Consider the following 26,665-nt stretch of genomic DNA (forward strand, 5'->3'; position numbering starts at 1 on the left):
AGGGGCCTGTGTCCAGACAGCACCCCCCACCCGCCGCCTACCACATCGCCAGGCTGAGCACGATGCCCATGGGCAGGCGGCGGCTAGACCCCTCCCCCAGCTGGAGGCTTCTTCCTGGGGGCACCGGGTGGGCAGGGCTGTGGGGAAGGAGAGGAGCAGCTAAGCTGGGCCAGGCCTGGGGAGGGCATTGTGATACTCAGGGTGAGCCTCTACACTGCCCATGGCTGGGAAGGGGACCCTGGGGAAGCTGACCTGGGCCACGGCTGGGGGTGCTAGGCCATGAGTTGGGGAAGGAGACCAGACTTGTAGGCACCATGCCCGACTCTGAGGACAGACTCCGCTAGGGGAAACAGAGGGAGTGGTTCCAGAAAAGGATACAGGGAGAACGGTCTCTGAACTGACAGGGTTGCCTGCAGAGGATGGAGCCACAGGTCAAAGGTCAGGAGGGGCTGCTGAGGGAATGTGTCCCAGGGAAGAATTCTAGGCCTGCTGGGAGCTCCTGGGCTAGGCTCCATGGCCCAGAGCCCCATGTGGAGCCCCAACTCCAGAGCTGGAGCTGGCTCTGCTCGACCCTTAATGTGAATGTGTCCCTTCCCTAGGCCACACCCTTCCACCCCCCCTCCCACAGGTAGTAAGACAGGAATCAAGCTACCCTAAGCCTGAGCCTGAGAAGGGCCTGGAAGTTTCACTAAGGAGAATAGGGACCCTGAGAGTTACCAGCAAAGGATCATACACAGATTTCCATAAACAGCCTCACAGAGATGGGTTATGCCCCTGAGAGGAAGGGATAAGAGACCCTGGAGGATACCTGGATCAGGGAAGAAGCAACATGGCCTCTGAGAAGCAGCAGTGTAACGCTGACCCTCAGCTTGAAAGAGACATCTTCAAGGACAGCAGTCACTCTGGCCTATAATAAGCAAGGTGGCTTGGTACTTTAGAATGCTGTTGGACCCTGACACTGAAAGTCGAACACGAATGGCCTCACTGGGCCCCCAGTAAAGGTCCATTTGGGAATACAGACACAGCCGGCACCAATGCCTGGCAGATGGGCACCACAGCACAGATACTTTTGTGGGGGATCACCCTGAGCACCCAATCCAGTACTGCCCACCCCAGGCAAGCTGCCCCTCATACTCTTTGCTAATGTTGGGGTGTACAACACCCAAAACTAGAGGAGTCTCCTTCAAGGAGCACCTAGGGCAAATCAGCAGGCTGATCATTCCCTGATTCATTCATGCACAGTCAGAGATTCACAGACCCCTCACACGTGCCCGGAGGTAGCCATTCAGCCGGGAACAAAGCAGAGAGCCCCTGCCTATTCAGAGTTAGAAGTTTAGCGGGGAGCAAGCCATCAATGAAGCACACACATGATTTTATATGTGATTTCAATGTAACCATAAAAGAGCCTTTCTCAAAGTCACAAAAGTATGGAAGGACAGAGAGAGAGGACAGAGGGAGGTCAAGGAAGGTTTCCTTGGTGAATGGGCTTGGAGATACACTCCATTCTGGGAGAAGCTAAGATTCAGAGAATGGGTGACCACAGTGACCTACAGAATCCTGCCTGCATAGGTCACCACCTTCTAGACCTCCTCTGGGACAGGTATAGCAGTACTGTGAGGTCAGCAGGCCTTTTTTGGAGGGCATAAGTTCTGCTTGGGATGGTTTATTCATTCCCAAACAAATAGCAGCCAAATAGGGCTCCTATATGTTGGCTCAACAATAACACTTTTATTCTGTCTCAGCCTTGTTTACTTAGAGGCACAATGTGAGATTGTGGCAGCCTCAGAGTCTGTGGGTGGGGTCACAGGCAGCAGGAACATCTGTAAAAGGGACAACCAAGAGTCCAGGATGGCCCTATGGGCACAGCAAGAGCAAGGCCCCTGCAAGAGACCCAACTCTGCAAGGCTTAAAGTTCAAGGCCTCTCTAGGCCCAAAAGCTTGAGGGACAGACTCCTGGCCCCCCAACAAAGTTTAGCAGGACCAGACTTGAATCTTTGCTCTTTCCCTGACATGGAGGGGGCCAAGGAGGGTGGTGATGCCCCCAGCCACGTGCCACAGGCAGCCGCCAGCCCTAGCCCTCAAGAGCCAGCCACTGCTCCGCTAATGAGCTGCACACCACTGAGCCATGCGCTAACCAGTTCAGCCGTGTGCGCTCCAAGGCGGGAGGCCTGCACCCCCAGGACAGGGGCTGGAATGGGGTTGGCAACTGGGCTCTGGCAGGAAGTTCCTGACAACACTGGAGGTCTGCTGCGTGCAGAGGTTCTCTGAAGAAGAGGCACACATCTTCTCCTGCCTGGCCCCGAATCTCTGCACAAAGGGTTCCTGACTTAGGGAACCTCGCCCAGCTGACTGCAGGAACCTCATCCACGGTGGGCTCCTGGCTTCAATTTCAATGCCATCTAGATTCGGACTTGGTGCGGGGGGAGGGGAGGTCTTAGCTCTCAGCAGAGGACAGACCAAGTCCACTCTTCTCCCAGCACACCAGAGGGAAGGATCTCCAAAGCACTCCCATTCTGTAGGGGCTTTTTGAGTGTTCAGTCCCCTTCCTGGTCCTCTGGGGACCTCCCCCATGTCCTTCCTCCCCAGGCAGCAAAGCCATTTCCAGTTCTGTTTGGCTTTTTCCCTCCTTTCATCATCTTTTCTAATATAAGATGCTCATTTTTCTTGGCCAGTGACAAGCATCTCACTGATATTAAGGGTCCCTGCAGTGGGAGTTGGCTCTGAAATGCCCACGAAAGAACCCCTCATGCTCACAGTTTAGCTCAGACTGGTTGCCCACCTGCCTAAGCCAGCCGCCCCACAGATGGGCTGAGCTCCAGGCTTCCCCTGCCCACTATGGGTCACCATTGCCCCTTGCTGCCCTCCCTCCCTCACCTCCTCACACCTTAGTGGGGAATGGAACCACAGTGGCAGATTCCCCTCTGGGTTGACCTGCTCCACAGGCTCCCCGGACAGCCACAACCCACCCTGTCTGTGCTCTGTCACCCCTTTGGGCAGCTCTGAGAGGCCATGCTAGGAAAAAGCAGGCCTACTCACCGGCTCAGGCCCTGGGGTACTACCCTGCCCTGTACCCAGGCTCTCCCAGGCTAGGCAGAAAAAAGGCTTGGAGCATTCCTTCCACAGCTGAGTGGGAAAAGCTGGCACATGTACGTACACATGCATACACACAAACACACACACACACACACACACACACACACACACACACACACACTCTTGTGTGCGCATGCACACACATGCTCCTCTGATGATGATGTTGCCTTACCCTCAAGACAGGCCATGGTCTCAAGTGTCCATCTCTGCACCAGGACTGTGATCTTACTTGGGTTAACAAGCACCCCCCCCCAGTCTCTGCCCAGCTGGCTGAGCCACACTGAGCAGAGTCACTTACATAAGTCCTTTACATAGCCCTCTGCCTGGCTTATTTGCTGCCCTGGATGAACTAGAATTAAGGCTGTTCAGTTCCTAGGGCAGAATCTGGATCTCCTGCTCTGCCCTGGGTTGGGCTGGGACAGTGCAGGGAGTTAGAACTCAGGTGCTGCCAGTGTTGCTGTTGCTCAGTGGCCCACACCTGTAATCCCAGCACCTCAGAAGGCTGAGACAAGAGAATCACAAGTTCAAAGCCAGATTTAGCAATGAAAGACACTAAGCAACTCAGTGAGACCCTGTCTCTAAATAAAATACAAAATAGGGCTGGGGATGTGGCTCAGTGGTTGAGTGTCCCCAAGTTCAATATGCCCGCTGTGCCAAAAAAAGAGCCCAGGTGTTCCATAACCTGCTCCTCCAGTAGCCAGGAGCAAGTCACTTCTACTCTCCGGATCTCAGCATCCCTATCTAACCAGGGGATTGGTTAGGGGCCTGCTAGAGACCTGAGAGACGCAAGGCAGCCTCCAAAGGTCTCCCAGGGTTCTGTGGCTCCACCCCACCTGCAATTTGGCTATTTCTGACTTTTCCCCTGCATTTTCTGTTAGTTTCTACTAGCTTTCTAGATTACTTAAAAAAAATGTTTTGTCTTTTTTTTTTTTCTTTCCCTGTTTATAAAAGAACAAGCTTCCCAGTGAATTGGAAGGATAAGACAGGAGGACCACAAGTTCAAGGCCAGCCTCAGCAATCAAGCGAAGCCCTAAACAACTCAGCAAGATCCTGTCTCTAAATAAAATACAAAATGGGCTGGGGATGTGGCTCAGTGGTAGAGCACTCCTGTATACACACACACACACACACACACACACACCTCTGGTACAAAAAAAAAAAGTACAACAAGCTTATCACAAAGATCTGGAAAGTTCAAAAGCATAAGGAGGAAAACAGTGACCAGGCCCCCAGTGGTAACCATGACCATCGTGAGGAAGGATGCCCTCCTTTCTTCCACATGCGACATGGAGGCCCAACCTTCTGTCCTGCATAATGATTACTCTGGCTGGGGACTCCCACCCTCCTCCATCCCGTGGATATTTCTGTGAATTGTGAACTCCCTCCTCCTGATTTGGGTGGACACAGAGGAATCCTGGAGCTGCCCTAGTGGGGCAGCCCCATGGGGACCCAGCAGGCTTCTTGTTTAGGACTCTCTAGCCCGGGTTGCTCATGGGATGAAATCCCATCCAAGACAAACTTTATGAAGGAGAACGGGCAAGACCTCACATCCCAGACTGACTCTGAGCCAAATCAGATCACTGGCAACTTTCTCTGAGCCCCAGTGGGGAATTTGAGCGGAACAGTCATTACAGTAAATTGTGCTGCCTCAGAAGACCTCGTGACCGCCCCCTCGCCACCGCTTGGGTCTTGTTCCCCCAAGTTCTCTCCCATCAGGCCAGGAGCCAGGATGGCCCTTAGGCAGTACCTGCCACGCCATGACAGAGTTCTGTCCTCCACCTGCATGACACTGATGGGGACCAGAGAGAGATTCAGCCTGGCCTCGGTCACCTGGATGTGAGACAGTCAGGGGCTGGGGGTGGAGAAGCAGGACCAGAGGAACATCTACCCCAGGGTTCTGAGTGCTTCCTGCCTCAAGGAAAACTTAGAGCAACTCTGGGTCCCTCCAGGCTCCAGGTGCCTGCAGAGTCCTGACTTCCTGTGGCAGGTAAGAGAGGCAAAGATATGCCTCTGGCTGTTTCGTCATAGAGCCCTGATTGGCAGAGAGTGACCTGCCAATTTTGCAAGCAGTAGACAGAAGATTGGCATCCAGGCATGCCAGGCTCCACTCCAGCCCTAGGGAGAGTGATGGAGGATACTGGGTGGGCCCTGGGCCCTGCCCAGGCCCTCACCTTTCTTCCTGAAGAAGCCCAGTAGCTTTGGGAGACTGGGAGGAACTGCCCTGCCCTGCACTGAGGTAGCTGTGGGCGGCCGATGCCCTCGTTGGTTGGCAGCAAGCTGGCACTCTGGGAAGTGGCTTTGGTTCTTGACCCTAGCAGTACTGAGATTCGGGGGCAGCTCTGCACAATGCTTCTCCCAAACACAACCCACATTGCCTCAGAGGACATTCCTTCTCTTGCCTTCGGAAGGTCAAGTCAGGATGTCCCACAGAAGAGAAGGATGGCTTTCCCAGTCCCCTCACCCTCGCCGCCATCAGCTTCCTTGTGCTTGACATCCCTGCCCATCCCCAACTTCCAGGGACAAGGACACACCAGCTCCCACCCACTGTGGGCACTTGCCCTAGACACTGGCAAACGTTCCATGGGGTCTCTCTCCTCCTGGATGAGACTCTTGCCCATCCCCTTCCCCCAGCCCTCACCACTGAGCCCATGTACCACATCCCCCTGCTCCCTCACTCACTCTCCCCATAGGAGTAACTGCCGTGGCACAGACAATGAGGCTGTATTGATTAGTACAATTCCTGGGCACCTCCGGCCCGTCTCCCCGGGAGCTAGGACAATGCAGCTTTGATACTCGGAGCAGATTCTCAGCAGGTCCTTGGGCTGGGGGAGCCCTCACACCCCCTCTTGCCTCCCCCTTGCCCCCACCACACAGCTAACTCTTCTTGCACTCCTTTGCACAGTTGCAACTTTCTGGGTCACTTTTGCTGGTGTCTGTCTCACTCACTGGCTGTGCCAGCCCCTCCCTGGCATAGACCACTCAGCCCCTCTCCCTACCACCAGCCCAGCCTCCAAGCCTGCCTGGCACCAGGGAGGGGACTCGACCTTCTGGAAGGTGATGACTGACCTGTTCTGGGGAAGAGGGGGCCACAGGTCCATGTGCCGCAGCCATCCCAGGGTGAGCGCTTGGAGCGCTCGTGTCTCCGCCGCTCATTCACACCTCTGCCAGCTCCAGCGCGACACTGACGCATCCCCTGCCTCTCCCACTGCCGGGCTGGGCAGCGTCAATTACTTTCACCTCATCTCCTCCCGAAGCTCTGCCTACCCCCTTCCCCGGCCCTCCCCCTCCAGCCAGTCCCCACACCGCCAGGCGCGGGTGCTAGAGAAGGAGGCGTGGGGTTTGTTGTGTTTTTCCCTTGTTCCAAGCAAGTTACTAGAACAAAACACACAGACACACTCACTCTAACCACAGAGTGGGGCAGGGCAGGCGCAGGAGAGGGTGACAGGATGGCTTATTCTCTTCTCAGAGCTGGCCTTGGGGCCCACAGGCCTGGCACTGGTGGGCTCCTGGCAGGTAGGTGGGTGCTGATGAGCAATAGGCATTGGAGATGGTGCCAGGGCAGGATGATGCTGGGCATGGTCCATAGGACACCACCCGAGCACCTCAGACGCCTTAGAGTGGTACAGACTGGGAAATATTGGGTTCTATAGCTGTACTTGTCCCCCAGGAGTTGGGGAACCCCCTTAACCAGCCTAAGCAACTCCGTGTCCTCAGAGGAAAATGTGACTGACCATGCAACAAAACGCTGACCTAGTGACCTATGCCATCTCCTGTCCAAAGAAAGACGGCATTAGTCAAGACAGTGGTCACCAGAGTGTGACCTGTAGGGATTTGTACTGTATTGCCCAGAACCCGAGGGGCATATTTGGGAGTTTGTGCTGCCTGTGCTGAATGATCCTGGCAGTGACTCCATGAGTATGGTGGGATGTCACTCAGACCCATCCAATTCTTCTCTGAGGTCACACTCACTGGTCAGTCCCTAGCTGGTGCCCAGACACAAGCCAGAGGCTAGGAAGGTGGCCATCAGTGTTCTGAGAAAGTATAAGTCCCTCTGGAGATTGATGATGCCTGAAAGCCTGATATATAGCAGGATCTTTGCAGTATCTATCACACGGAGGCATGCATGAATCCCGGTACAAGGACAGCTTTTCTGTGAGTGTAAGTAAGACCCCGTGGGGAATATGGGAAATATTGTCTAAGGAGAAATGACATTTTGAAAAATGGCACAGGCTTTGTACTCAGACAAGCTTCAGCTCTGCCAGGCTCTCACTGTATATAACCACAGGCAAATTACTTAACATGTCTAGTCTCAGTTTCTGCATCTCTAAAATGGGGATAATGTCCACCAATCATTGAATCTAGTGAGCAATAGTAATAATAGTAATAGATAATATATATTAAGGGCTTACTATGAGCCAGGCTCTGCCTTAAACACTTTACATATACTAATACACTTAGTCCTCCCAATAGCCTCAGGTGGGAGGGAGGGAGGAAGGTGGGGAAGGCCCTAGCAAGTCTAAGCATGGCCTCAGACTGCATCAACTGAGCTGCTCACTAGGCCAGCCTCATGCAGTCAGGTCCCCAGACACACTCCCCTGACTTCCTGCAGGCATAGACTGAGGGCCAAGGCCCTTGGCTTCAGGAAGACCCAGTCACCCATGATGCCCAAATGCTCACTTCCACCCAGGGTGGGCTCTGGGCTCTGGCTGCCTTGGCCTGGGCTGGGTGCCCAGAACAGGCAGGCCTGGCTGGATGGCTTTCCCTGGCTCTGGCCATGGGGACAGGAGGCAGCGGCCCAGCTGGGCCCTGGCCGTAATGAGGCCTCATTAGTGGGATCCAGCTGCTCCAGCCCCACTTATGGAGGCTGACTCCCCCAGCCCCTGCCTCTGACTTTTCTTAATAAGAGTGGGCATGCCTCCAGAGGGGCAAGGAGTCTAGGGGCTTTATTGTCCCCTGTGACTCTGGAGGGAAAGGCCCGCTGAGCTAGGACTAAGGAGTGCTCGGAATGCGGGGGCAGGCTGGGGAAGTGAGGCTGTGTGGCTGAGTAGATGGGCCAGAAGGAAGGTGGGAGGGGAGGGAGGGTAAGGTCCTAGCGCCATGAAGCCTGAGGAAGGCAGGGCCTGTTCCTCTGAATCTAGATATTCCACTGCACTGGAAAGGTGTATCTGCTCATCTAGGTTCAGCAGAAGACCATGGCTCAGGCTGTCCTAGTCGGGACAGCAGCTCCTCATATAGACCTCATAAGGAGATATGAGAGTGCCCACTACATGCCAGTCCCTGAGCAAGAAGAGCACCTAATGCACGCTAGGACCTGCATGAGCAGAGAACCCACTGTGTGCCAAGTCCATTGCTGGAAGAATACACATCATGTGGCATGTATGTGCCAGGACAGTGCCCATGTGTGCCAGGTCTAATGCTGAGAGAGCTCTCACTATGTGTCTACTCCATGCCAAGTGAACCCCTGTGCTACGTCCTACGCTAGATGAGTACCCTGTGTATGCCAATTTCCATGCCAGGAGAGGACCCAACGTACGCCCATCCTGAGCTGGGGGAGCACCTGCTGTGCACCTGGCACTGTGCTAGATGAATGCCCACTGGGTGGCAGACTCTATACTAAGGAAGTGCCCAAGGTGTGCCAAGTCGGTACTAATTGAACATGTGCCACATGCCAAGACTTGTGCTAAGTGAGTGCCCAGGAGTAACAGGCCCTCTACAAAGAGTGCCCAATGTGTGCCAAGCTCTGTGCTCAGTGACTTCACAATGTGTGCCAAGCCTATACTCATTGAGCACTTGCTGCATGCCAAGACTAGACTGGGTGAGCACCCACTGTGTGCCAGGCCCTGTGATGGATTGTGCAGATAAGAGGTACAGAAACCCTCATGTGAAAGCATAAGAGAACAGGGCAGGGAGTGGCAGGCCCAATGGCCACAGAGCTTTCTGGGATTTATGTACTCTGGCACCCAGAGCCCTAGCGCCAGAGTGACTGTGCTCTTATTTATCATGAGGCTGCTGAGAGGCAAAGGTAACCAATGTCTTCAGAGATATGGGCAGAAGCTAAGGCCCTGGCTGAGCCACTGGCTTCAGGAAGACCCAGTCACCCATGATGCTCATGGGTGTGAGGCTCACCACAGGCAAGGGGACTGAGACAGCCAGCTTGGCTTCAGATAATGGGTTAAAACTGAACCAGTGGGTGACTGTCTCCTGCCCTGGGCTCCCCTCCTCCAGCTCCTGTCCTTTGAGACCCAGGCATCTCTGCTGCCCTACACGTATACAGAGGCCTTAGGTCTCCATGGAAGGTCCACTCCACCCATCCCCGGTGCCCCCAAGCATCCCAGCTGCTCCCAGGCTTGGAGGCACCCTGGCCAGCTGGGTTCTTGCACGGCCCTGTCCTAGGAGCTGCTGAGGCGTGAGGGAGGCAGCTGAGCTGGCCTGGCAGAGACCATCTGGGCTAGGAGTGGGGGGAGAGACACGTGCAGCAAGCATGTGGGCCTGGGCACGTGCTGGGAAGTGACTTGCTCCTCCATGGGGCACCTGCTCCAGAGCCTGGCAGAAGCTCTATGTCTGTTCACATTGAGGAGACCTTATTGGCTCAGGTCCTCATACCTGAACTTGAAGTAAAAGGCAATAGAAGTGAGGTCCCCATGATAGGGGCTAGCTGCCCACTCCCAACATATCAGGGCACAAACAGGGTACTAGAAACCACAGAGAACTGGGAAGGTCCAAGTGCCATCAGTTTACATGCACACCCATCATTACCCTCTCTTCTGACCTACCATGGACCATGGCATCCAAAGAGGGAGCATGTCAGAATGGAACTTCCTCAGTCACTTGCCCTTAGAAAGACATAAACACCTAATAAGTGCTGACTTAGCTCCTACATCAGTTAGCAGAGACGGGGCTTGGCAGGGGCCGACCTCAGAGGCTGTATCCTAGTGACAAGCACTGAATGGAGTGCTTCAGTTCTAAACTGGGACCCAAGAATAGCGTAGTCCAAGGTCATCAGCAGAACTGAAAAAAGAGGCAGGAATAGAATCTCCAAGCAACCACTCGGGGTGCCCATGGGACAGATGCTATGAGCCTCAAACACAGCAGTGGGCAGAAGCCAAAGGGCAGAGGGCATAGAGAAAAGCAAGCCTCGGCTATCTTTAGGCACATCCTGGTGCTGGGAACAGTGGTCCCAAGGCAGTGTTCTCTTCACAGACAGCCTGGCCAGTCTGGCCAGAGAATACGGTCCAGGAAGCCCAGCCAAGGCAGGGATTGTGGGACCTCGTAATTCATGCTCTCCATATGGGCCCCCCATCTCTCCTGCCTGTCTACTCTAGCCCTTCCAGGGTCACTCTAGAGAAGAACACTCATGGAGTGCTCAGAAGGTGTCCTGGGTGCACAGGGCTCAGAACCTCCATAGCAGGAAGGGGCAGAGCCACGACCCACTTTCTTCTTAGGCCCATGGCAATTCCAAACCTTCTTGGGGGAAACCAGGGACCTTGTTTGCATTCTAACACAGCATCCACTCCTAGCAAATGTTCAGGTCCTAAGCCCTTCATCTGTGCCCATTTCCGAGGATCCAGGGTGGCTCAGGAACACCTTCAGATGCTCCAATCAGGAGCAGCTGCTCAAAGCAGCTTTGAGGGGCTGGATGAGAGGGTGCATCCTGGAAGTTCAGGACAGGGTTGGAGCAAACCGCCCAGTCCCCTCCCTCAAATCATTCCCTGGACCAGGTAAGTACTTGAATTCAGAAACGTTGGGTGAGAGACAGGGTTAGTCTGGGGAAGGCTCAGCAGAGACCTCGGACCAATCAGTTTTCAGATGAATGAGAGAAGCAATGGAAGGCACCAGTGGGGAGAGAATTTCATGAGGGAGGGACTGTCCTCAATCACAGGCTTCCTCCCCTGACAGCTGCCCAGTCTGGCTTGTCCCTGGGGCAAGATCCCAAGAGAAAAATACAACCCTGGCCTTCTGGATAGAAAGTGGCATCTTTTTCCTTGTCCCTCTTCTGGTGCCAACCTGCTCCATCCATCAATAAGCGTTGCTCCCTCTAAAACCTCACCGAGCCCTTGTTTCTCAAAGGCCTCATCACCACCTCTCATGTGCTCTGAGACAGAGGGCAAAGGAAGGGCCATGGCTTGAGGAAGAGGAATAGGGAGATTTTCTTGGAAGCCTTGGGAGAGGAATCAAGGGAAACGTTCTTTTCCTAACATTTTGGAGTAAGAAGGAACCAGAGAAGTAAAGAAAAAAGAGACAGGTGTGAGGACCCCTTGGTCAACACATACTGAACATGTCCTGTGGCACAGCACTGGGTGGGTGTGTAAGTGGCCTCCTGTCCTCCCTGCAGGCTGAGCTGTGTCCTCTTAAGAGCACCTCTTGTGACGAGGACAGGGGAATGTGCCTCCTGCCCCTTAGCAGGCCTCTGCAGGGTCTGGGTCTGTGGTGGAACCTGTCCTGCTGTGGGCCTGGAGCCCGCTTCTGTCTAACATGCTGGGTCAGGGGCTGCCTGGCTGGGCCTGGGGCAGCCTGCACATGTGGGAACCTGCACATGCTGCCCCATGGAGGCTCCTGGGCCCTCTGGTCATGGAAAACAGCTGGAGGGAGGTTACGGGGCAGTGCACGTCACAGCCCTCCCACCCCCCAGAGTCCGACCCTTGTACTCACCAACATCCCTTTGGCACCTTTTCCTACCATGGTGGCAGTGGTTTGGGGTCTCTGAAGACCAGATCACACTTACAAGTTCTGCTTCCAGCACCTTTTAGACCACGGACCTCAAGAGCTGTGGAGAAAGTAGAGAGTGAGGTGAGGCCTGGGGCAGGCCACACATGGACCTTGGAACTCTCCAGGAACAGGTAGCAGAGAACCCCACACCATCAGCTGAGGCCCTATGTCGCTCCCACCCTGGCCCGCCCCTCTGCCAGGTCATTCCTCATCCTGCAGTCTTCTGGATGACTCTCAGGTCCAGCCCCTTCCCAGCTCTCCCTCCAACCCTTCCCCTGGATCTCTTATTCTCCAGGCTTCCTGTCCCAATGGGCAAAGGTCTATTTTTGACTCTCCAGATGCCCAATCCTATAAAAGATAAAAAACGAACACAAAACTGGGATGGGGTCCAAGTCCCTCATCATCTGTGTGAATGGCCACAACCTTTCCCAGGAGGGGAGTCAGCTCCGGCCAGCACTTGCTCCCCAACCTCAGCCCAGCTAGGCAGTCCTTCCCCACCCTGATGCCCCTCGGCTTGGGCTCCAGGGTGATGGAGCTTGTTGCTGCGTAACTCATTTACTCTAGACACGCCAGACATACCAGGTGTAGTCATGCGCCTTTCTTTTGCTCTGGCTGTGCCCAATTTTACAACACCTTCCCTCAGGTGCAATTCTGCAAGTCCTTTAGGTCTGGGCTTAAATATCACCTCCTCTCCATAGCCCTTCTGGACACTTCCCCCACCAGCATGAACAAACTGCTTCCTCCTTTCTGTTTTGTGCAGGTTACTACTAGTGCTCTTATCATCTCATATTACACTTATTTGCTTTTAAGTCAATCAAGCACAAGTAGGTGAGTCCCTGAGGCCTTGTAACTGGGCTTCCTTCACCCCACTGTTCCCAGCACCTAGCACAGTGCTAAGCTAGTAAGAAGTGTTGGTTGAGCTGAAATGAAGGGTAATGGACAGGGCCAAGGCATGTGAATGTCGCCCAGGTCAGCCTGGGATCTTATAGGAAGCACCTACAAGGCCATGCAGGAAAGTAAGCTGGCGAGGGTGGCAGACATGCGGAAGGAGCCAATCACATGGCAATGATCGTGCAATTTTTATTGAATGTGAGATGTGGAGAGAAAAGAATCAACCTTCAGAGAGACTTAAAGAGCTCCCGTGGGTCAGATGGGTGAGGAGACACCCTCCATAGGGCCAAGGAGGATTTGGCTCTGTCTCTGAGCCCTTCCCTTCCTTCTCAAGGGGCAGACTCCACTCTAAAGGCTATTCCAGGTCACTCTGTCTCACCTGTCAAGGGCCACCTCTCACCCACAGGAAGTCATTAAAAGGCTGTGGGAGAGGTAAGGACCTCTTTGCCTATGCAAATCTGGTCTTGACTTCCTTATGCCATTTGCCCTGGCCATTTGGTCTCATGCAGGGCCTTCTCCTTAGGACAGCTTCTCTAGTCACTGACCCAGGCTGGCGTCTGCCTCTCCTAAAGAGGCCCTGCTCATGGCTTTTGTATTCTGGAGGCAGTTGGGAATAAAGAGGACTGTGTCCTTCATAAGGGGATACACCCTTGTCTTCCTCAACCACTGTACCCCTGAACCCACTTTCTTGCTGTGAACTCTGGCTAGATTTGACTTCCCTAAAGCTATTTCCCCTCAGGCAAGGAGTAATAATGACAATGGTGATAGTAATAGTAATGATAGCAGATGGCATTACTATAGGCCCTCATGGGTCAGGTGAGTGACCAAGAACACTCTGTTGTGGGATTTCAACCACAGTGTTCTCATTCAGGTTACCCCAGAGACTGACTTGGAGAGATTACAGGCCTGGCCTACAGTGGGGGCCTGAGTGAGCTTTTCAGACCTGACATCTGGAGTTAGGGATGTTGCTCAGTGGCAGAACACTTGCCTAGCATGTGTGAGAGTCTGGGTTCTATTCCCAGTAATGCAAAAGCAATTAAAGAACATCTCTGACTGGGAGACCAGCCACACCCAACATCTAGGACCTGGTAGGTCTGGGCTGGATTCTGGCGCTGCCAGTCACTAGGTACATGATTCCAAGTGTTGCTTAATCTCATTTTTTGTTTTTGTATTGGGGATTGAACCCAGGAGTTCTATCACTGAGCTACATCCCCAGCCAATAATTGTAGTTGGATACAATACCTTTATTTTATTTATATATTTTTATGTGGTGCTAAGGATTGAACCCAGCACCTTGCACATACTAGGAGAGCTCTACACCACTGAGCCACAAATCCCAGCACCCCCACCCCTTTTTTATCTTTGATTTTGAGACAGGGTCTTGCTAAATTGCTGAGGCTGATCTTAAACTTGTGCTCCTCCTGCCTCAGTCTCCTGAATTGCCAGGATTTCAGATGTGCACTGCTCCCAGCCTGTTTAACCTCTTCGAGCCTTAGTTTTCTCAGTCTTGGAAGTGGGGCTAATCATTCCACAAATTCTGAAGTTTCTGCCTCATTTTTGTTTCTACTACAAGGCCTCCACACTTTCTTCCCCTCCAATCTGTTAATCTCTCCAAGTCCCAAAGTTCTGGTTCCCTGTGATAGTTCTCCATAGCCCACAGGATATGGCCTACATTGCTTAGCAAGGCATTTAAGGCTGGTCACAACTAAATTCATTTATTCAACAAATACTAATTGCAGGTCTGCTCTGGGCCAGACCTTTGTTAGGTCAAGAACTCAAAGGTCTCTGCTCTCCCGCAGCTTATACTGGGTGAAAAGCTGAATGAGTGCCACTGATGATTCAAACTAAATAATTACAGATTGAGATAAAGGGTGTGATGGAAAAGGATCCTTTTATGGATCTCTATAGCAGGTCTGAGAGTCAGAAAGGCTTCCCTGAGGAAGAGATGTTTAAGGGCCAGAAGGAGTTAATTAGGCAAAGGGGAGATAGAAAGGAAAATAAGGGAGGCAAATGGAGAAAATGAAAGTATATGGGAAGGCTCACTACCCCTGGGAGGGGCTCAGGTAGCCAGGGAAAGAGGTGAAGGTTGTCAAAGAAACAGGGGGAGGCCTTTAGGGTCTGGAGTTTGGTCTTCATTATAATAGTAATGGTGGCTATTGAAGGCTTTTAAGTAGAGGATCAACTGGATGGGAAAGGATTGCTGGGATGTGCAGTTGCAAGAATCACCCTAGATACGGTGTGAAGAAAAGACTGGAAGGAGGCGAGAGTAGAACTCATTAGGAATGGGTCAGGCCAGAGAGGAAGGGGCTAGAATCAGGCCAGTGATGACAGGAAAGGTACACATAGCTGAGAGAAATTTACAGGATAACATGGTGGGACTTGGTGATGAATTACACTTCCAGGGGTAGTGAAAGACAAAGAGGGGTCTCTGGTTTCTGCTAGTGCAATGAGAGGAAAGCTGGTGCCAGTCCCGAGCACAAGGATACTGGTGGTGCTGCAGATCTGGAGGGCAAGAGGATCAGCTGGGCTGGACAAGCTGGCTTTGAGCCATTTGTGAGCCACCAAGGTAGATGCTGAGAGGGCAGTCACAGTCCCCTCATTGCTGGCGTCTTTCCTCTCTTCCAAAAGGGAATGGAGCCTTGACCAATTTGAAAGATCCCTCTAGACCAAGCCTTGGAGTCCTTGCTGGGAATGAAAGGTCTTTCCTGGCTTCAAGAACCTCACAGTTTAGTAGGAAGATACAGGAAGAAGCATAATCTTCATTCACTGGGATGGAGGTAGTGGAGGGGCAGTGGGAAGTGGGGAGTCTTAGTTCAGCCTGGGAGTCCAGGCCAGCTACCTATGGCCATGTTTGCCGTGAGGCATTCCCAGAAGGCTCCTGTCTCCATGCCCTTGTTCAGGCAATGGCAGTGTCTCTGTCTCTCTGATACTGGGGATTTAATTTAGGGGTGCTCTACCACTGAACTACTCCCCTGACTCTTTTAAATTTTTATTTAGAGACAGGATCTTGTAAGTTGCTTAGGACCTCACTAAGTTGCTAAAGCTGGCTTTGAATTTGCAACCCTCCTGCCTCAGCCTCCTGGAATTACAGGAGACGACCACCACAATGGATGGTGAGAAATTTAGAGGATAACATGGTGGGACTTGGTGATGAATTACACTTCCAGGCCCCCTTTTAATTTTTTTTCCTTAATTTTGTGAAGGTATCTCACTAAGTTGCTGAGGCTAGCCTGGAATTTTCAATCCTCCTACTTCAGCCTTCTGAGTAGCTGGGATTGCAGGTGTGCATCACCATGAGCTCTTCTCACCATTTCACCTGTATATACCCTACCTATCTTCAAAACCGGATCCAATGCCATTGTCTTCATGAAGCCTTCCTCCGTCCTCCTAGTTACTGTCAACCTTTCTACCATATCCCCAAATCACTCCATGCACTCTGACTAGTATGCTGGTCACATGTAGCGTTGCAGCATGCTTCCCTGAGTCCAAGTCTGGCTACCCCACTAATTGGAGAGCTCTTCCAGGGCAGAGGTGTGGTTCTTCTGTGTCCTCAGAGCGGGTACAGCTGCAGTCCCCGTAGACAAGTAAGGGGGCGTTTTCTCTCTGCAGTCCTTGGAAACGCTTGGGCATGCTCAGTGTTCCCTATTAGTTTCTAGAACCAGTCCCCTCACCCACTACTCTTCAACCTTCTGTTGCCTCACTTTGAGGGTTTTTTAACCTCTCAAGTTCTCTCTTTTCCCACTCCTTCCTCAACAGCCTTTATTTCCGAAGTGGTAGCAGACTGAAGCTTGCTTCAGCTAAGATACAGACCAGGCTTTGTAAAGGAGCTGTCAGAGAGCGAGAGAGACGCGGCTCCTTTAAGAGTGATCAGAAGGGGGCGTGGCCTGCGGAGAGCAGGCCCGAAATGGGGGTGCGGCTCCTTTAAGTAGCGGCCGCCAACTACGCCTAGGCCCTGGGCCCGCGGGCAGGGGCGCGGTCATTTTTGGAGCTGCGGCCCCGCCCCGGTCGCCCCAGTTCGGTTTTAATCGGGGGACAAGGTGTGGAGGGGCGGGCGTTACATCAGCCACCACGTGTGGGCCTCTCAGCTGGCGCGGAGGAGGCGGCCCCGCCCCCGGCCCCTGCCGTGGAAAAGTACCGGGGTGCCGAGGTCCCCGCCCCCTGCCCCGCCCCCGGGCCGGCTCCGGCCCCTCCCGGCCCTCCGGGCAAGCCCCCTCCCGTCCGGCCCCGGCCTCGTCGCCTGCTCCCGCCCGGCAGTGGCCGCCCGGTGCTGGACGCCTACTGGGGGTGGGCATCCCGGGCTGCTAGGCCCGTGACCTCACCTGTGGCCGCCCGGGCTCGCCCTAGGCGCGCTCGGAATGAGGGCTGCGGTGGGGAGGGCGCAGATTTTTTTTTCCAAGATAGCAGCCCCCGAAGAACTCCCGGCCCGCAGTCCCTTCCCGAAGCCGCGGCCACAAAAAGAGCCCGGGGACAAAAAGAGCCCGAGGGCTCTGGGACCGTCCCTCACAGCTTTCCAAGCCACGGGCGCGCGGGAACCCGCACCCGGGTTGGCGAGTGGGCTGGCAGATAGGGAGGCCGGCCGGCTGGAGGGGCCAGATAGGCAGCCAGGCCGGCCGGCGGCGAAAAGAGATAAAGCAAGAGCCAGAATGCGGGGCGCAGATCTTGCCCGTGGGCTCCCGGCCCCCGGCGCAGACCCACTGGCGCCCCAGACGGACCGTGACACGCTCTGGTTCAGCGCTACCCGCACAGCCCGGAGCCAGCCGCCCCCGACCAAGCCGGCGTCTGCACACAGCGCCCCCTTTCCGAGAGTGCCCCCCCGCCCCGTTCCCGCCGGCTTCAGCGCCTAGGTGACAGCGGTGACACCCAGACGCGCGCACCTACCCCGACCTTTGCGGCGAGACAGACATCCTGGTGCGTGCACCACACTCTTACCCACAGATGCCCGCATGCATGCGCGATCACACACAACACACACACCACACGCACACGCTGGTCCCGGGGCTCAGCCCCGCAGAGCCACCAACCGCACAGACCACCGCCAGGACCGACCGAGGTGCGGGCCGCAGCATCCCTCCCCTCAGCCCCCTTACCATGCTGCAGCCCCCGGCCCAGGCGTGCTGGGTCCGCACCGCGGTGCGCCCAGGTGGCTTTCTTAAAGGGAAAGTTGCATCAGCCTCCCGAGGCTCTGTGCCGGCGCGAGTCCGCCCGCCCCGCCGCGGCTCCTCCAGAGCTTGTTGTGTTTTGGTTTCGGGGAGGCGGGGGCTAAGAGTTTGGTGAAAGTTTGGAGAGTGGAGAAGGCTTGGGAGACCTAGCCAAGTCCCTCCCCTCCCTGAACAGCTCCCCTGGCCGCTCTCCCCCCTCCCCCGTCCCATCCCCTCCCGTTTGCCGACTTCTCAAGCTCCTCCTCCCAGGGAATAAAATTACAAGTCACTCCAGCTTTCAGATGATTGATCCCCACGAACCCCTGGGAGTGGGGCTCCGCAATGGAGACCCCCTTCTCCGCCCCTACCTCACTGCCCTCCAGCTGAGGCCCTTGGAGAAAGCCGATGTCGTCCCCTTCGGGTTAGGCTGGAATGAAGCCAAAAGGCCTGGGGCACTTTGGGGGACTGGGGCTGCAGTTAGCCCGCCAGGCCCCTCTGGTCTTCTGCGCCTGCGTTTCCCCTAGAGAGAAGTCTGAGCAAACTCTGTTCCCTTAGGAGCAAAGCCGCTAGAGACTATGGGCACAGCTGGTTAAGGCCTGGGTCCTACTTAGAACCAGTGGTCTGTTTCTCCACAAACTTTCTTTGGACACTGGTTTGGTCAGCCCTGTTCTGGCGGTGGTGCTACAGGGACTATCCATCAACTGTGCTTCCGTCTCCCTCCTTAGAGAAGCAAACCTGGGTTCCAGTCCCTGTTAAAGGAGCCTCCGCCAAAAGGTGCTTTGCTGAGCCTCATAAACTAAGGAAATGCGTACATGTGTACATGAAGTGCATGGCTCTAAGCAGGGCAGGGGTGCTCAGGTGTTTGGACTGGGGCCCCTATATTTGCTTACCTTGAGAGAGCCAGAAACTATCAGGGAAAGGGGCCAGTTAGTTACTAGTGTCAGAGGAACTCTTGTTGCCCCAGTCTGAGAGGAGCATCTGTTCAGAGAAGGCCCTAGTCTGGAGAGAAAGACTCCAATCTGCATGGAGTCCTCACCATTGTCTGGCCAGGAAACTGATTTTTTCCTCTGGAGACAATCAAAAATCTAAAGCATAGGGCTGGGGGATGTGGCTCAGTGGTTTAATGCCCCCAAATTCAATCCCCAGTTAAAAAAAAAAATCTGATGCATACATAACAAACTCACATAAGAACAATTGATGAGTTAGATTCCAATTTATTAAATTATAACCAGAGGTGCTGAACAAAATAACAGGTGTCTAGCCCAGAAGTTTCCTTCAGCTTCTCAGGCATCCACAGTTCCCCCTTCTCTTCCCAGGGCCAGGGCTAAGGCCATATAAAAATTGTTCTGAACCCTATGAGACTTACAACCTATTCAAATTGGAGACTTGATCAAATCTGAGAAGACACTTATGTTCCTTTTACTTTGTCCCCAAAACTAGCAGATCTACCAGGTTTCCTATGTGCCAATTGCAGGTGTTCTGTGTGTCCATGCATGCTCGTATGTGCACATATACCTTTCTTTACCTGAGCAGTCTTCCAATCTATGGCCCCTCCCTCTGTGTGCTTGTCACTCTGGAAGAGTGACTGCGAGCCCTGCAACAGGTATGTGTAGTTATGTGTGTCCAACTCCTAGGACTGGGCAGATCAGATCCAAGCCATTCTCATCTCCTCTGCCAAGACTTAACTCCTTCCACAAATTGTTTCTGATCTCTCCTCCCTGCCTTCTGCCTTCTCCCTAAATTGTCAAAAAGGGCTCCCTCCCAGGGAGTGGAGGCTGTCAGAAGAAGCCCCCAGTAGAGTACGAAATAAGGAAAGGTGTGAGTGGGAAAAGGCCTCCCTCTTTCACCTTCCTGCCTCGAGCAGTAAACTAGGGTGGGGTGAGTCTAGAAGGAGGCACCGAAGAGGTTCTGAGAACCCTCAGCAAAGGTTCTGAGAATTTTCATGGCCCAGGCAAGTGGAGCTACCCACCTCCCTTAAAGTGGAGCTATCCACCTAACTTAAGGATCTATATGAAGGGAGGCAATTACAGGATGCTGAGAGCCAGACCCCCACCATGCCTTCAGGCCTGGGGCTAGGGCTCATGGGGGTTGGCAAAAGAGAAGGAAAAATGTGCTCAGAGGTTCTAACCCTAAGAATTTGGGATTCACTTAGGGACAGGGAGGTAGCCTAGCACTTTAGCCTATGGGGTGGGGGAAAGAGAAGATTGTCATTGGGGTATTTGAGGAAGTTGGAGACATTGACCAGGAAGGTTTTGCTAGACTAACAGTGACACAACATGAAGCATATCTACATATAGAGATTAATGGGTGTGCACTTTACCCACCTTGATACATGAAGAGCTTCAGGCAACCACATATTGAGCGAGTCCTGAGGAGAGGCTTATGAGAAAGATTCTGATTTGGAAAACTATCTCCATGAGACAGGAACTAAAGCTGCTGTTTTTTTCCGAACAGAATAAGGTCTCAGGGGAAGCAGGTCTGGGCCTAGCCCAGGTCAGAGCCAGGATGGCCTTTGTGCCTGGCTGTGAGCTCCCCACCCTGGGCAGCTGGCCCACAGGGAAGGAAGAGCATGGTCACCAGGACCACTGTGGGAAAAGAGGACAGTCAGGAGACCGGAGGACAGACAGACAGATGGGGTCAGACGTCCCAGCCTGCCTACTGCCTGCAGGCTGGGATGTCTGGGCAGGGCAGCAAGAGGGCAGGCAGCCGGCTGGGCCCCACCCAGGGCAGTGGCAGCGGGCTGAGGCGTGTCTCAGGAGCCTCCAGTTACAGTGCTATTTCCTGGGAGGGCTGTGCCCAGTGTTGGATCCCCCAGTGCTGGCTGGGTTCCTCATTTGTCATCAGCCAGCAGGATCAAGACCTTTGTGTTAGCATATTCAGAGTCAGTTTAAGTATGTGTTTGATGGGAATAGGGACAATGCCAGACCTGAGCCATTTCTCAGGGCTTTATAGGAGTGGCAGCACCAGGCACCTTGGTGGAGGGGTGCTGAGTACCTTGCTGAGAAGTTGGGGGCAGGCGGACTTTGCTTTGAATTGGAGCTTGGCCTGACCAGTGATCTCGACCTCCTTGGGGTCCCAACCACAGCTGGTGGGAAATTCTATTAGGAACTGCTCTCAGAGTCTTCCGGTCTTGAATTTAGAGTCCAGTGGTCTGTGCCTAACACCTTCCCTGCCCTGACCCAAATGCAAAGCAGTGACTTAGACTAGCTCCAAGAGTTGTCTCTGGAGTCCAGGTATCTCTCAGGCCACTCTGTCTCCCACTACGGGCAGCACAAACTAATCCAGGTTGGAGCCCATGGCTCCAGGTAAAATCAGGCATACAGATAAGAAGCGCTGACTTTGGTACTGACAGAAGACAGGCCCAATCTCTAGAACAGTCAATGCTCAGATTTCTAAATATTTTAGGTTCTCAAGATCCAGCTTTTCCAGTGCTGGGAGTACCAGGGTTCCCAACCTTATAGAGGACCCAAAACCCAGAGTTTCCAAAACCCATAGTCCCCAGTGCCCCAACCCTCAGGGGTCTAATGCCCAAGGTCCCCAGCATCTCTACTGCCCAGTGCTCCTAACATCCAACTTTCAGAGCACCAGTGTCCCAATTCACTGGAAAAGAGGGGAAGGGGGTGCCCGTGCATGATCAAGGTCCCTTCGGTGACTGGTATGATCTGGGGAGTGGCCGTGACTGAAGCCAGCTGAGGTGCTGCTGCTAGAAGCAGCATTGCTTCTCTGATTGCTCCCATCCTGGGTCTGAAGAGGTCAAGAGAGATTGCAGGAAGGATGGCTTGTCCTCCCGCCCCGCCTGGTCACAGGGATCAATGTAATTCAGTGTCCACTTGTCAAATACTTGTGCACATCTACCATGTGCTGGGAATTCTCCAGGAATACAGCCATGGGAGAAAAGGGACTCTTGCTCTCACATATGGCTGGTTAATGGTGTGTCTCTATCGGAGTGTTAGTGCGGCTTGGCACGTGGCTGCCTGTGGCTCACGTGTGGCCAAGGGCACGGCTGTTGGTATGTGGCGGTGTGGTGTGAGACCGTGAGCTTAGAGTCAGCAGGTTGATGCATGTGACCGTCAGAGCCAGTCTGGCTGCCCAGTGGTCTGGCCATCCTAACAATCCCTCCCTCTTCACTGCTATTCCAAGAGATGGGATACAAGGCCTTCCTTTGCCTCAGACACTCAGGTATTGAGTATCTGGTCTCCTTGTGGGAAAGACAGGGCTGCTTCCAGCCCTGAGGCTGACCCCAGAGCCACCCTGCACTATAGTGATTTCTCTTATTATCCCTGCCCCCTCTGGACCCAGAGCCTCTTTGGATTGGGAAGACAGGAAGAGGGGTGGCTATTAGTGGAGCAGCTAACACCAAAAATAGCCATTTGCCCTGGGGAGGATCCCATGACACCACCCCCTCCTCTCAGTCCAGCCACTGACCTGGAGCCTGGGTAGGGCTCCTTTCTGACTCTACTTTTCCAACTTCTGTCTGAGTAACTTTCTGGAACTTGAACAGGGGGACCAAAAAAATGATGTCACTACAAATGATGACATCATAAAGAGTTACGACACCCCAAGGAGCAACACCAGGGTGGGGAAGCGACCTTCTGTGTAGGTGGGAGGGGCAGCTCCCCACAGCTCCCAGCAGCTGGGATGGTCTGGCTGGATAAACCCCTGGGTGGGTCCTGCTTTATCAGTTCCCCACAGACTTCCGGTAAGCCTCCTACCATGGGCTGGTCCAGGGACAGGTGGGGAGCAGGCTGGAAGAGGGGAAAGGGCCAGCTGGAGCTGGCTGAGCTCCAGGGAAGACAGCAGGGTTGGGGAGTACTGGCAGAACCCCAGGAAGAGGAGGCAGGGGGCACTGGGAGAACATGTGGGTTGCCATTCTTTTGGGGCACAGACTCTTTAGCCAGGCTGCCTGCTCCCTGGATCTTCTGTTGGACACCCGTGAAACTGAGTCCTGATCTCCTCAACTTTCCCCACCAGGAGTACTGACTATTGGCAGTGACTATCAACCCTGGGATTGTGTGAGGATTAAAGGATTTAATATGTGTGAAATAGCCACAGAAGGGGGCTTGGTGTATGAGAAGAACTCATCCTTCCCCGATTAGGATCTTCTCAGGCCATGCCCACCATGCCCAGCAGCAGTCCACTGGGGTGGCCTGGGGCCTAGCTGGCATTTCACAGGTGTCTCAGCCCCAGAGACATGCCCACTTCAATTTAGTCTGTACTCACCCCCAAACTCCCTAGGAATCTTGGCCTTTCTAGTGTGTTTTCTTACAGCAACCCCACAGACACCTTGGAGCCTTGGTGCCCTCTGGTGACAAAAGTCATACATGGCAGTTACAGCTGGATTCCCCTAGGGCATCCTAGGTCAGATAGAGATGCTGTCACTGGTCTGGTTATTTTCTGTCATCCTTACAAAAAGTTTACAAGGTAGGAATTATCTTCATTTTCTAGAATTAAGGTTAGAAATAATCACCAACTAACTAATGGTAGAACTGGAACCCAGATTGTCATGTCTTTCCAAAACCGATATGTCTTCCCTCAGTATACAGGCTGCTTTGGGGTGTATTTAAACAATGGCGCTTGACTCTGGAGGTGCTTTACATACATATGGGCCATCCTGATAGTTTGAGTGTCACCAGGAATGAGTATACAGTTATTGAGGTTCTCCAGCTGTCACTATAAAATAGAATCGGTTTAGGGTACAATAAGATTGGGTATTGGCAGTTGAGTTTTGTGTGTGTGTGGCTTTGAGGTGGCTGTATGATTGGACTGGTAAATGTGACTACACTTGGGCTCTTTACCAAGTGTGTGAGGTTAGCCATGGCAGTGTGCATCTGGTCTGTGTGTGACAGTATGGCTGAGCTGTGGAGGTTCTGTAGCTGGAGGGACTGGTGGTGGGGGGAGGGTGACAGAGGGCCCCGAGTTCCCAGCGCCACTTGCCTTTTTAGTCCCAGGACTGCATTGCTCACCATGACACACATGATGGATGGCTTCACATGCCTGACACACTCCCATGGGCCTATCCAAGTTCTCATTCCCCCCTCCTCCCATTTATTTTTTGAGGAAGTAAAGCAAATAGTACCACAGATGGAGCTAGTCTTCATTTTTTTCCATGAGATATTTGTGAAAGCATTTCACATGCTTTTGAGTGATAGCTAAAGAAAGAAGTGTCATTTAAAAAGAAAAGTAAATACAGCTATTCTAATTCCTTAATTTGAACATCAGTTCTCAAGACATTGTTCATAGATCCCAGGGAGTCACTAAGACCTTTACAAGGCAAAAACTATTTTCCTAACAATACTAAACTGTTATTTGCTATTTTCTCTTTGCTGATATTTGCACTTGTGATGCAAAAGCCACAATGAGTAAAACTTCTGGCCCCTAATCAGGGATCAAGGTCCACCCCCATTGCACTAGATTCTTTCTTTTGTTGTTGTTAGTATTAGGAATTGAACCCAGGGGTTCTATCTCAGAGATAGAGCGCCCCTGGGTTCAATTCCTAATACTTTCTCTGAGATATACCTCCAGCCCTTTTTATTGTTTATTTTTGAGGCAGGGTCTTGCTAAGTTGCCAAGGCTGACCTCAAATTTGCAATGCTCCTGCCTTAGTCTCCCAAGTAGCTGGGATTACAGGCGTGCATCACCACACCTGGCTAGACCAGTGGATTTTTTTTTTCTTTTTTTCACTGCTGAGGATTGAACACATGGCCTCATGCATGTGAGGAAAGCAGTCTACTACTGAGGCATATCCCAACCCTAGACCAATGGGCTTTGATGTAATAGAATATGAAAGGTTCAAATTGGCTGGGCTTGGTGGCTCACACCTATAATCCCAGCTACTTGGAAGGCTGAGGAAGGAGGATGGTAAGTTTGAGGCCAGCCTTATCAACTTAGCAAGACTATGTCTCAAAAAAAAAAAAAAAAAAAAGAGCTGAGGATGTAGCTCAGGCGTAAAGCTCCTCTGGGTTCAATCTTTAGTGCCTCCCCCACAAAAAACAAAGAAAGGGGAAAAAAAACCCTACCTGTAATAGCCAAGAATAGCCCAATTAACTGAAAAGGCTATTAAATACTCCTTCCATCTGTATACACTATGAAGTTGAGGCAAACATGGGTTCAATCCTCATCACTAAAAAAAAAAAAAAAAAAAAAAAAATCCACTGGTCTAGCCAGGTGTGGTGATGCCGCCTGTAATCCCAGCTACTTGGGAGACTAAGGCAGGAACATTGCAAATTTGAGGTCAGCCTTGGCAACTTGGCAAGGCCCTGCCTCAAAATAAACAATAAAAAAGGCTGGAGGTATATCTCAGAGACAGAGCGCCCCTAGGTTCAATTCCTAGTACTAAATACTCTTTCCATCTGTGTACACTATGAAGTTGAGTTTTCCTTATGTACTTCACCCAAAACAATATACTGCAATAGTCGGAATGTAGGAGCAGCTATGAGAATCTAGCCATCTTCCATCAAGCCAGACATTATGGAAATTTGCAAAAGTGTAAGATGATATCATTGTTTTCACTAAAATTTTAGTTTTAGAAAATTCATGTGCAAAGCTCACAGATCAATCTAGCACTGCAAAAAAAAAGGAAAAAGAAGGAGAAGGAAAAGGAAAAATAGATATTTTTCAAAGATATATGTATATTTTTGGTTAACATATCATAAATTCATTATTGTTATTATGAATTAATACATGTTTAATGTTTTATCTTAACTTTGAATACATTGAATGTTAATAGATAAAACCCACTTAAGTAGAACTCTTTGGGTCCTTAATTACCTTTAAAAGCATAAAGTCCCAAGACCACAAAGTTTGAAAACCACTGAGTTAGAGATTTATTTTTTAAAAATCACCAATTTTATTTTCTGTTTTGCCTCAGACTGATAATATTAAAGAATGTTTGTTTTAATGCTTATATTACAATGTAGAGAGCTATGGATGTTATCTATTTTTTTAAAGATGGACATTGAGGGGCTGGGGATGTGGCTCAAGCGGTAGCGCGCTGGCCTGGCATGCGTGCGGCCCAGGTTCGATCCTCAGCACCACATACCAACAAAGATGTTGTGTCCGCCAAAAACTAAAAAAAAAAAAAAAAAAAAAAAAAAAATTAAAATTCTCTCTCTCTTAAAAAAATTTTTAAAAAAGCTAATCTTATAAAAAAAATTTGAGACAGGGTCTCACAAAATTGCTGAGGCTGACCTTGAACTTGAGATTCTCCTGTTTCAGCCCCCAAAGTCACTAGGATTACAGGTGCACATCACCTGTACTTTTATGTTCTCACTTAATCCTAACAATGACTCTATAAGCTAGATACTATTATTATTTACATTTTATAGATAATAAACCTCAATCTCAGAGTGATGAGGGGAAACCTGTAGGAATGGAATTGGCTTTAAGTCCTCTTTATAAGTAAAAATTAAAGGTGCCTTTACATCTGGTTAAATTTATACATTAAAAAAAGTAATTTTGCCAGGTGCAGTGGCTCAGGACGGTAATCCTAGTGACTTGGGAGGTTGAGGCAGGAGGGTTGCAAGTTCGAGGCCAGGCTCAGCAATTTAGCGAGACTCTCAGCAGCTGAGACCCTGTCTCAAAAAATAAAAAGGACTGGGGATGTAGCTCAGTGATAAAACACTCCTGAGTTCAATCCCCCTGGACCTAAATAAATAAATAAATGTTATTCTTTTAGGCCAGCCTGGACAACTCAATGAGACTGCTGCAAAAAAATAAATAAATAAACAAATAAAAAGTAAAAAGGGCTGGGGATGTAGCTCAGCAGTACAGTGCTCCTAGGATCAATCCCTAATACCACCAAATGAGAAAAGTTATTCACCTGAAGTTTCATACTTGAG

At 52.0% G+C, this 26,665-nt stretch overlaps 1 protein-coding gene across 12 annotated transcripts in view; it reads right to left on the bottom strand.

Annotated features, from left to right (window-relative positions):
• The window catches only part of Slc6a9 (solute carrier family 6 member 9), a 32,465-nt gene extending 14,467 nt beyond the window's left edge, over positions 1-17,998 (bottom strand). Inside the window, exons 1-2 of one of the 12 annotated variants that reach the window (XM_005317940.5) lie at positions 17,778-17,998; positions 11,743-11,857 (exon numbers count right to left, since the gene is read on the bottom strand). In XM_005317940.5, the coding sequence (XP_005317997.1) occupies positions 11,743-11,772 (30 nt within the window). In that variant the 5' untranslated portion in view covers positions 11,773-11,857; positions 17,778-17,998. Of the gene's footprint in view, positions 1-252; positions 341-808; positions 908-3,265; positions 3,332-6,159; positions 6,319-11,742; positions 11,864-17,777 lie in introns of those variants that run through there. The other 11 variants (XM_021719829.3, XM_040288519.2, XM_078026115.1 and 8 more) reach the window with 11 other exon arrangements.
• Between the last annotated feature and the right edge of the window lie 8,667 nt (positions 17,999-26,665).

Source organism: Ictidomys tridecemlineatus, chromosome 11, assembly GCF_052094955.1.
Source record: "Ictidomys tridecemlineatus isolate mIctTri1 chromosome 11, mIctTri1.hap1, whole genome shotgun sequence".
Lineage (NCBI taxonomy): Eukaryota > Metazoa > Chordata > Mammalia > Rodentia > Sciuridae > Ictidomys > Ictidomys tridecemlineatus.